This window comes from Gymnoscopelus braueri (genome assembly GCF_963280865.1).
Source record: "Gymnoscopelus braueri genome assembly, chromosome: 24".
NCBI classification, from domain to species: Eukaryota; Metazoa; Chordata; class Actinopteri; order Myctophiformes; family Myctophidae; genus Gymnoscopelus; species Gymnoscopelus braueri.
In genome coordinates, this window is record NC_137626.1 from 8,075,928 (window position 1) to 8,087,939 (window position 12,012).

The window sequence follows — 12,012 nt, forward strand, 5'->3', positions numbered from 1 at the left end:
CTCATTCTGTTTTTCAAAGTGACTGTCCCACTCAGCAGTTATTGATTGTATTTAACATATTAATTTGGAATGAGCAATGCCTTTGATGTGAGGACGAGAGGTGTGTTGATTAGACAGACTGACAGCTGCCGCAGCACTTCATTTAGCCTGCTTTATCCTGTTGGATTCATTCAACATATATGCTTCATATAGCCTACATATAGCCTGTTGCTGGCCGCCACAGAATCTAATTATTAGGCTAATATAAAAACAAGAGGCTTCAGGGGGAAATGATCGATCACTTTGTAACTCCAAGTAAGTTTCAATCACTTTGGTTTATGAACAAAGGCTTTGATCTGAAATGGTAGTTGATAACCTACTGGACACATGGTAATCCACACGGCAGTAGAAAACATTTAGCCTCCCTCCTGAAAGACTGTTGACTTTATTATTTACTGTAGCTCCAACACATTATTGGCTGATGATAACTGGCACAAGGAATTAATAATCAGACTTTGAAGATAACAGAGAGAGAGTTTGAATGGCAGACATCCCTTCAGAACTACGTGCAAGACCGGGTATCAGGCATCCTGCGCAGCGTGCCCATAGAGTTATGATATATTGTGTGCCACACTTAACCGTCCGACCACAAGGAAATAAACAAAAACCCCTTAAATAAAAAACAAACGTTCCCTAAATCTACAAAGTAACTACAGTAGTTGCTAAAGCTGTCAAATACTAGTAGGGAAGTAAAAAGTTACAAATTTGCAAGAGATATACTGTAGTGGAGTAGAAATATAAAGTACCTCAAGATTTTACTCAAGTACAGTACTTGAGTCAATGCACTTTCCACCACTGACTACATTTCCTAATAAGCAGATGGGGGTAGAGTAGCCAAAAACTGTACTCAAGTAAAGTTAAGAATCCAAATAAGTATTTCAGTAAGTATCTAGTAGAAAGGATCAGATTTCATGTTTAAATAATGAGAGCAGAATGAATGTAATAACAATTTACAAAATATGAATGTGTAACTGTATGTCCAATAGAAATAAACAAAATATTGAATAGCATTATGCAAATTCAAATATGACCTAAACCTATCCCTTTAACCACTTTCAACCTGGAGGAGTCACTATGTTGGGCATGTCATTATAGGCAAAACTTTTCAAAAATAACAAATAGCATATCTATTTCACTCAGTCTGGCCTGTGCCCTGAGATGAGTTTGACACCCCTGATTTAAACCTATATCAACACTTGTTTCATTAGAGAGAAGCTACCATTAATTAAAGTACTTCTGTTGTGTGTGCTCTTGATGAAAGTGATGAAGTGATGAAAGCTTTGAGAAGTAGGTACTCAGTAACTTGATGAATATATCAACCTTAGTGTATAATTCTAGAATCCTACAGTATGTGGACACCACAGGTAGGCAGGGTTCACCCCAATACTAAGCTGGTAATTTGTAATAAAACCCAAGAAGTAAGATTCTGTATTATTTTGGTTAATAGCAACGTATTATAGTTGGGGTTATTATCGTCTTAATTCACAGTAGGATGTGAATGAATTAATGTCACATGCTGCTGTGTATATGAGCTGTTCATCTAAATTCATCTGATTTCATGAATAAAACAGAATACACACTTACACTTCCTCAAGCCTGGTTTCAGCATCTTCTCTCCACCATGTTTGACACTGAGGGTGAAGGAGAGACAAAGTCAGGCCTGTATATTCTAATACTGTAACTAGATAATAGAAACAATGATTGATAACAATGTTCACCATCAAACATTAAACATTGCTATACATCATCACAGTATGATTTCTATACTCTAAACCTACTAGAACACATTTGAGTGGCAGCAGGTCTCTCCATACCTGAGAGCCTCCAGTGGTAGAGCAGAGAGTTGATCAGTGTCTCCTAGGTGATTGTAGTTTAAGTCCAACACTTTGAGATGGGAGTTGGATCTCAGAGCTGAGACCAGATAAGAACAACCTTCCTCTGTGACCAGACAGCCTGACAACCTATAGTGTGACAATCCCACACACACACACACACACACACACACACACACACACACACACACACACACACACACACACACACAGTTTACATTCATTTAACTCTGACCAATCTCCCTGATTTTCTATCTACAAAAAAGGGATATTTTAATATGGAACTATTGGAGACAATATATTTCTATTAGAACCCACAGAGACACCCATGCAGTGCCAAGTCAGTGTTGTGGAGGGTCTCACAGCACACCACTGCTCCAACTGGTCCACACTTTGCACAAATATTGCTCAGTGGTCATTGGGATTGCTGCTTTACGCACCGTTAATGTATTTTGTAAACACGTTGTTACATATACATTTGTATTGTTTTTTTTGCCCCACATTTTGGCCAGTAGGCGGCCTGTTACACCACATTTGGTTACATATATAATTATGTTTATTAGTTGTAGGCTATACCTGATGTAATGACAGCTATCAAATACAACTCACTGATGTCATTCAGAGGGTGACACTGATTACACCCCACATGTTCTTCTAATGGTTTTGATTGTTTGTCAGTGTTTATGTCACTCATAAAATCACTCTGCAAGTGATCCAGACAAGTTCTCTGTTGTCCCAAATGTGTGTACCATTTGTCATTTAATATCATGTAGACAAGGTTACTGAGCACAATCATTTTCAATATTGGACTAATTTATTCCCAACTTCTTCCCAACCATTGAACGTTTTTATTCTGGGAAATGAAGAGGGAATAACTCACAACTTTGCTTATTCTCCTCTATCTAGCCTATAACTCATTCATTCAAACCAATGTTACATGTGCATGCACACATCATTTGTTTTCCTTATTAAATGAAAACACCACCCTGGATTCACAACACATTCTCTAATGACTTTTTCCTTTTCAGAATTAAAACTACATTGCTGCCTACATGTATACAAATACATGATCAATACAAATTACAGTCAAAGCTGATGGGGACAGCTGGGAGGAGGCCTGGTAGTGTCTGTAGTACAGGGGGGCTTTCACATAGGAAGGGGACAAATGCTTTTTTTCTAGTTCAATGAATCAATGGTCCAAACTTGTGAAACTTAACAAGTTGTCTTTGCATTCGACAGCTTGACAGTTATTATACTATATACTATTGTCTGTGCCCCCCAACACACACACAGACCAAAAAAGAAAAGTAATTAGGATAAGCTCCATGTGTAATTACTCCAGAATTGTCATCTGTTGAACAGGTTCATGAATACTGACCTGAGGGTCTCCAGTGTACAGTGTGGACTCCCCAGTCCAACGCAGAGCCCCTTCACGCCTGAATCGCACAGATCACTATTAGTTAGATCCATTTCTTTCAAACCTGAGGAGCTGGAGCTGCGAACTGATGATAACTCCTCACAGCATCTCTGTGACAGGTTACAGCCACTCAGCCTGAAGAAAAAGTAGTTGTTACATCATTATTTGTATTTTATGTTTCTGTTAAAGAAACATCACATTATACATTAAACATCCAATCAATCAATCAACTTTATTGTCACAACACAGTTACAGGTAAAAGTGAGGTGAAACTCTTGTTTATGCAGGCTTTCACATTTGCAGTTCAAGGGGTAAAAGAGAGTAAAAAAATGAAAATAAAAAGAGCACAAAAAGGCTGAAAATAGCAGCATGTTAAGATCAGTATTCTGTCATATACAGAGGTCCTAAATCACATGTAGTGCATTCAATAAAGTGCATGTCAGTGTCATGTCAGCTTTGAAGTCGTAAAGGAAGTCCTAAAAGTCCAGTTATTAGTATTAGTGGAAAAAAACAACCTTCATACATGTAACTTTAAATGTAATTTTGAAAACGTTTCAGTTAGTATTTGTATGATTTTTATCTTTACTTCTGAGGGTAATAATAAAATCAGTTGAATGGGGGTTATGGTTATCTCCCATTCTGTTCATGTGTTTGTATGTCTGTATGTCTGTCTGTCTGTTAGTAAAATAAGTCATGAACAGAAGGCCAGGATTTCATGGAACTTAGTGGTAAAATTCAGTAGGCTTCAGACTGAGGAAGGGTGAAAGCCCCAAACATCACAGCAGCACTCAGGTGCAATAAATAATTCTATAACTAAAGCCCACAGTGTGTGAGCATTCTCTTTTGGTTTTCATGTTATATTTTTTCGTTCAGCACCTGCCTAACTTCAGGTGTGGATGTGCATGTCTTTCCTCCTTTTTATATTAAAATTCAGTAGGCTGCCATGACAAGATGATTACAATTAGGGTCAAATGGCTCAAAGGCCAATGTCACAATCAAATTCAGACTTACATAATCGGTCAAATCATGTCTTGATATTTGCATTGTGCTGGTGGAGGCAGGGTTACATTTTCTGGGGGGAATCCATGCTTTTAATATCATCAAGTATATAGGGCTTAAGGGGTTAAGAAAATATCAGCCACTCCGATTCCTTTTAAACAAATCAAACCTTGGGTGGAGGTATATGCTAGTGCAATGTTCTAGTTCAATAAAAGCTGAGCTAGTTGAAGAAGAGTTCTGGTGATTTTAAGGGATTTCTGTTTCCTCCTCAAACTCTCATGTTTACACTCCACTGGTTCAAAGTGATGTTTACACTCAGAGAAGCGCAAATGACAGTAAATCTACAAAAAGGGACATTTTAATATGGAGCTGTTGGAGACAATATTCAGTGAATCAATGGTCCAACCTTATAAAACCGTCATTATTCATATTATAATAGCTATTGTTTTTGCCCCCCCAACACACACACACACACACACACACACACACACACACACACACACACACACACACACACACACACACACACACACACACACACACACACACACACACACACACACACACACACACACACACACACACACAAAAGAAAAGTAATTAGGATAAGCTCCATGTGTTATTACTCCAGATTGTCATCTGTTGAACAGGCTCATGAATACTGACCTGAGGGTCTCCAGTGTACAGTGTGGACTCCCCAGTCCAACACAGAGCTTTGTCACGCTTGAATCGTACAGATGATTATTGCTTAAATCCATTTCTTTCAAACCAGAGGAGCTGAGAACTGATGATAACTCCTCAAAGCATCTCTCTGACAGGTTACAGCCACTCAGCCTGAAGAAACAGTAGTGATTACATCATTGTTTGTATTTTATGAAACATCACATTATACATGAATCATATCCAGTTATTAGTATTAGCGGAAAAAAACTTCACACAAGTGACTTTCAATGGAACTTTAAAAACATTTCAGTTAATATTTGTATAATTGTATTTGTTTGTATGTCTATCTGTTAGTAAAATAAGTTCTGAACAGATGGCCAAGATTTCATGGAACTTAGAAGGTAAATTCATTAGGCTGCCATGACAAGATGATTAAAGTTGGGGTCAAATAGCCTGGCTACTGCTGGCTATTGTGCACATTATAGATTATAGATATAGATATGTCTGGATTATAATGTGTCATTGTCGCTGCAACTAGCCACCACAATAATGTGTCAATACAGAACATGCGCACATGGGGCTCGCCTCATCCTATCTGTGTGTCTGGTGTAGCTGGTATGATCGACATCAATTGGATCTTTCGAAACGCATACGTGCACAATAAATTCCACACAGAGATGCACATATTCACGCCCGATGTAGTTCAGCCGTGACTTTCTTTCTACTAACAACGAACCACCTGCTATCTGTAAGCCTACAGAGAGGAGCTATGACCCGGGTGTGGGAGGTAACACTAGCTGGGACCTGCGACCCACACTGACTTCATTTGGGACTTCCACACTGACTTCATGCTTAGATTGTATTACCTTTGCCTTGCAAGTTATGTTTGTCTCAATTGTGTTGATTTCAATATTTTAAAGGTATCATGACATTCATTTTCACTTTTTTTATTTTCAATGTTTTATTTGGGGTTTTATGACCTCAATTACACCCAAAAAACCTGAACTTAAAACATTCAGTGGATTTTCTGTGGTCTGGGGTTTTCTGAATAATTAGGCTGAAAAGTAATCTGAGCTTGGCCCTTCGACAGTGAGGTCACTGTCGAATAATCCCCCCCACTCTCCTCCTCGCCCCTCCCCTCCCCTATCCTTTCCTTTGGGGGGGGCGGAGCAGAGGCGATGATTGACAGGCAAAATCCCTCACCAGCGACACCCGCAGGCAAAGATTTCTTTTTTCATTGCAGTTGAAAAGGCTTTAGAAATGTGAGAGAAAAACACCTGCCATTGATCACTGGAATGGAATTTTCACTTAAAACTTTTTGTACACTTTTGAAGGACCAGGACAAAGACTTTGAATGTGGTGTAAAAGTGAATGTCATTAAACCTTTAATATATCTTACCTGTGAATTTTAATTGACTGTTGTTGTTTATCCTTATGGATGGTTTATATCTTGGCATTGTAAATCACTTTGTAACATCGTTTTTGAAAAGTGCTTTAGAAATAAAGTGTATTATTATTAATATTATCATTAAATTATTATTAATAATTGTATTAGCATTATTATTATTATTATCATTATTGTTATAATAAAAGGAAAGCGGTCAGTCCTGAGGCCGCCACGGTAAACACCACGGTGGTAAAGCACCACGTTAAAAACAACAACTCTGAACGGAACAGAGATTGATAGACAGACAGACAGACACAAAGAAAAACAAAAACTTTAGCTGCTGTTCGTGATTAAATAATCCGTCCCCCCATAGCAATCCACACAGACAGGCTTCCTACATGCATCCCCCAGCTGATAATCATTATGATTAATGGATGTGTTCACCCAGGTCAGACTCATCCGACGCATATGCACACATACACACAATTTATGTTAGTCTATGTTTGAGCAAGGTTCCTAATTTAAAACATTAGTGTTCAAATCAATTAACCATTTTAACCCTTCCATTCCTATTTTGGTAATTCTTTCAAAAAAATATATGAATAGCCGATCTACAAGCCCACAACAAATCATGAAGCAACAGGTTGTAGATCTGCTATTTCTGCTATTCATTATTTGTATAGGAATGAAGTGGTCAAATTATTGTATTTGCTTTCCTATAACAGAAAAATTACACATTAAATGTATCCAGTTATCAGTCAACCTACAGAGCTCTATTGGAGGCTTTGATCACTGGCAGCAGCCCCAAAAAAGCCTGCTCTGAAGCTTGGTATTTCTTCAGGTCAAACACATCCAGCTCCTTTCCTGATGACAGCAACATGGCAGCTATAGTTGACCACTGAGCAGGAGAGAGTTGTGCTGTGGAGAGACTTCCTGACCTCAGGTTCTGTTGGATTTCCTCCTCTAGAGAATCATCATTCATCTCATTCAGACAGTGGAATAGATTGATGCTTCTCTCTAGAGAGGGGTTCTCACTGATCTTCTCCTTGATGTACTGGACTGTTTTCTGATTATTCTGTGACCTACTTCCTGTTTGTCCCAACAGCGTTTTTAAGAGAGTCTGATTGGTTTCCACTGAGAGGCCCAGCAGGAAACGGAGGAACAGGTCCCAGTGTCCATTAGAACTCTGTAAGGCCTTGTCTACAGCACTCTGGTAGAGGTGATTCATGTTAGGTTTGGGCGGCATGGAGGTTGTTTGTGGTTCTGACAGAAGGTTGGTACCAGTGTTGATGAATGAGACAAAGACATGAAGAGCAGCCAGAAACTCCTGAACGCTCAGATGGACAAAGCAGAACACCTCTTTCTTGAGCCACCCACCCTTCATCTTTTTAAACATCTGTGTGAACACTCCTGAGTACACTGCTGCATCTGTGATATCAATGCCACACTCTCTCAGGTCTGCTTCATAGAAGATCAGGTTGCCTTTCTCCAGCTGTTTATAAGCAAGTTTTCCCAGAGACAGAATGGCCTGACCTGAAGTCCAGTCAGAATGTGTCTGAGCTCCATCACGATACTTCACATTCGTCTGTTTGGACTGAACCAACATGAAGTGGATGTACATATTAGTCAGGGTCGTTGGCAGTGCTCCGATCCACACCGTTTTCAACATGTCCTCCAGAACTGCAGCAATGATCGAACAGAAGACTGGGATATGACACATGATGTGGAGGCTTCGTGATGTCTGGATGTGTGAGTAGACTTTACTGGCCTGGTTTTCATCACTGCATTTCTTCCTGAAATACTCCTCCTTCTGGGGGTCAGTGAACCCTCTCACCTCTGTCACCCTGTCAACATACTCTTTAGGGATCAGAGTGGCTGCTGCAGGTCGTGTGGTTATCCAGATGCGAGCAGAGGGAAGCAGGTGTCCACTGATGATGTTTGAAAGTAGCACGTCCACTGAGGTTCGCTTTGTTTCGTCAGTCCATGTTTTATTGTTCTCAAAGTGTAAAGGAAACCTCCACTCATCCAGACCATCAAAGATGAACATAACGTTGGAAGTGTTGAAGCTGCAGATTCCTGCTTCCTTGGTTTCACCAAAAAAGTAATGAATAAGTTCCACCAAGCTGTATTCCTTCTCCTCCTTTTGTATCAAATTCAGCTCTCGGAAAGTGAATGGAAAGATGAAGTGGATATTCTGGTTGGCGTTGTTTTCTACCCAGTCCAGAGTGTATTTCTGAGTCAAGACTGTTTTACCAATGCCAGCCACTCCCTTTGTCATCACTGTTTTGATTGGTTCATCTTGTCCAGGTTTAAAGATGTCTTCTAATTTGATTGGTCTGGCTGGTTTCCTGGATGCCGTTTCAATCTGTCTGACCTCATGTTCCAGATTGACCTGTCCACTCCATCCCTCTGTGATGTAGAGCTCTGTGTAGATCTTATCCAGAAGTGTTTTTTGTCCTTTTGTCATCCACTCCAACACACACTGACACTTCTCCCTCAGAACAGACTTAAGTTGTTGTTGCCACTCAGCAGCAGGAGTTTCTAAATGACAAAAGAACAGAGGACATCAATAAGTGCATGTTATGGTAAATGTGCTTCTCAAATGAGAGGTTTTGGTAATTCAAAAGTTAAAGAGGATCATGTGTCTGCTGCCGTAGCTGCAGAGCTATGTTAAAGTCTTCAATTTGATGTCATATGATATAATAAATTGACAATAATTAACCACTTGAGCCCTATATCATTTCATACTATAAATATCTGCAAGCTCACAACGTGGTGGTACGAGTTGTGAGCTTGTAGATCGGGTACTTTGGCTATATAACAAAAAAACTGTTGAAGATTCAGGCTTCCTATTGTTATTTATAAAATATAGATATATATTTTTAGTCATCTTTAGTATTATAATATCACAATTAACCACTTAAAGGAGTAGTTCACCCAAAAAAATACTTATTTTCTATCAATTACACACCTCATGAAGCCTTGAATTTATGGAGATTTTCTTTGTTTTTGTCGCATTCCTGAGCCAAACATTTGATGGCCGGCGGAGATTCCGGTAGGAGACTCAAAGAGTCTCAAAGACTCTCCTACTGAATCTCCTATTGACCGATGACCGACAAAAACAAAAAAATCTCCATGAATTCAAGGCTTCATGGGGTGTGTAATTGAAATATATAAGTATTTTTTTAAGTATTTGGTGAACTACTCCTTTAAACCCTATGTATCGTACTTAGTTGACAGGAGTCCCCCAGGGCTCCATAGTAGACCCACTCGTTTTCGCTCTAAACTAAATATCTTCACAGAAAGTAGTTGATCTACAAGCTCACAACATGCTGCACTGCAACGTGTTTTTAGATTTGCCATTTTCCACTGAATTTACGCCTAAAAAGAGGGACACTAGGTTCATGTTGTTCAATCACAGTGAATTAAATACAATTACAATACAATTAACCACTTAAGCCCTATATTATACTTTTATCCAATCAAGAGAGAGAACTAGGGATGCACGATTATATCGGTAACTTATCGAAATCGGCCAAAAAACGCCATATCGGTATCGAACCGATCTCAAAATAAACCCGATTATATTCAACGAATCCACAGACGCGCTGCCTGTAGCTGCCTGTAGGCGGCCATTGCTGCGGTGTAAACTTTCAAACTTTCACCACGGATGGGTCCTAAACCCTCTTATAGGAGTGGTTGCACCGCTCAAAAATAAAACCCACGTTATTGTGGATTCTAAATAAAACCTACATGTCAATGTAGGACAAAGATAAACAAACTGAAAATGGTTGCTGAAACTGTTTAAATATCAGTTAGAACTAGAAAATGTGCTCCTCGGAGCACAAGTCTCCGCCAGCAGACCCGTGCTATTTTAATAGCACAGGTCGTCTTGGTAGAACGGGTCGTCTTGGTAGAATGCGCGTGGTTTTTGGTGTTCTGCAGGGGCGACTGAATATGTAGTGTCTGCATCTAAAGAATGTTCTTCTTGAAGCAATGTGTCATATGGGAGTAGTCGTAATTGACTGGTTTGTTCAAATGCTTGTCTGTCTTCTTCATCTTCATTGTCTTGAACAGTTTCAGCAGTTGATTGGTGTGTTTGATCTATGTCAGTTTTCTCTAGTGCTACATAATGTATTTGATCAAGGTGGCCAATTGTTACAGTATTAAGACTTCGGCCTTGTTGTGGGATCAATTCAACTCTATAGGTAGTAACAGAAGAGAAACAGACATACCAGGTTCTAGATCACTGTTCACGATTGATGTTGGATCAACTCTTGGTCTTAGGGGAATTTCTATGATACAAACACGCACAGCATAAACACACCACACACAGAGACACAAAACAAATGTCAGCTATTTCCATGAACAAATGAGAGGCAGTTCTGTGATGCTGGTTATGATGCTTAATTGTAGCTCTGCATCCAACAGAAATACAAGTTCATTTTACAAACAAAGACACAGAAAAAATGATGTTCCTTGTGGAGAAATGTGGTGGTCTGAGCACAGAACCAGTCCTTCTAAACCTCCTGTCTTCAATTATCTGCATAATGTGATGCACATTTGATCAAATAAAACACACAAGCATGCTTTATGAAAGCTGTCTAAAATTAATTCTAAGTGATGATGTTGTTTTTGTTGTCACAGTGAGATGGCAGCAGTCAAATAAGAAATACATTAAACATTATAATGTAACAACTAGTCGCTTATGCATTTTATAGATAGAAACATTTGCTTTCATATGTCAAGGAAAAGATCAGTTTCATTTCACATTGTTACAGTCAAGTTATGAAAACAACACCAGCTTCATTTTAGGGCCGTAACTATCAATTGACCCATTGTCAGCCTTCTGATTGGTTCCTGACTGACTGACTGACTAACAGCAGGCTCTTTCTGCCTTGTTCCGCCCTGGCTCCGCCTTATTGTTGTTTATTTTGAATTTGCTAAAACATCATTGTTGGAGAAAAAAAAACACGATATGCCCGAAGATATACTGCATCTGAGATGTTCCTTTTTACTGACACCAAGTTTTAAATAAGAATTGAATACACAGAATATCAATACGAAGCAACTGAACAACACGTTTTTTCAATGGTGGTGGATGGAGAGAAAGGATTTTTGTCCAACCAAGAAACAGCAACCAATGGCTGCAAAGAGGGGCACAACCACGGGCGGGACTTGACAAAAGGGTCAATTACGTTCTTTGCGATTATTCTTCAATTACTTTTTCGATTAATTTAAAGTCAAGAAGCGCGTTTTTTAATATATATATCAACAAATAGATTATCCATTTATACTTCATCGCACAACAGTGTTGAAAATAGCAGATCTACAAGCCCACAACATTTCAAAATGCGTTGTGAGCTTATAGATCTGCAATTTTCACAATTCGTTTTATGTTTTGATTTGCTTTAACATTTTCATCAATAGCCTAATATCAGAATCAGAATCAGTTTTATTGTCACATCACAGGTTTACAAGGTAAAGAAGTGGGTGAAATTCGTTTTTGTACATCGTTCCCATCGCAACGTTAATTTCCATAGAAAGAAGAGGGGGGGGGGGGGGGAAGAAGAGGGGTGGGGGGCAAGTGGGAAGGAGATCAAAACAAGAGAGCAACAGAAGGCCAGACAAGTTATCTACATATTTACAAAGTACCTGAGATAATAAAAAACTAA

At 39.1% G+C, this 12,012-nt stretch overlaps 3 protein-coding genes across 6 annotated transcripts in view; 1 reads left to right on the forward strand and 2 right to left on the reverse strand.

Moving 5' to 3' along the window:
• Positions 1-12,012, reverse strand: part of LOC308080271 (uncharacterized protein) — a 193,304-nt gene that overhangs the window by 135,543 nt on the left and 45,749 nt on the right. The gene's annotated exons all lie outside the window — the stretch shown is intronic.
• Positions 1-12,012, forward strand: part of LOC308080264 (sodium/potassium-transporting ATPase subunit alpha-1-like) — a 377,427-nt gene that overhangs the window by 102,381 nt on the left and 263,034 nt on the right. The gene's annotated exons all lie outside the window — the stretch shown is intronic.
• LOC308080259 (NACHT, LRR and PYD domains-containing protein 3-like) overlaps positions 1-12,012 on the reverse strand; it is a 50,516-nt gene that overhangs the window by 4,198 nt on the left and 34,306 nt on the right. For all 3 annotated transcript variants that reach the window (XM_080422039.1, XM_080422038.1, XM_080422037.1), the window contains 6 exons: positions 10,573-10,632; positions 7,105-8,878; positions 4,954-5,121; positions 3,250-3,423; positions 1,854-2,000; positions 1,624-1,670 (listed from right to left, as the gene is read on the reverse strand). In XM_080422039.1, coding sequence (XP_080278165.1) covers positions 1,624-1,670; positions 1,854-2,000; positions 3,250-3,423; positions 4,954-5,121; positions 7,105-8,878; positions 10,573-10,632 — 2,370 coding nt within the window. The remainder of the gene's footprint in view (positions 1-1,623; positions 1,671-1,853; positions 2,001-3,249; positions 3,424-4,953; positions 5,122-7,104; positions 8,879-10,572; positions 10,633-12,012) is intronic.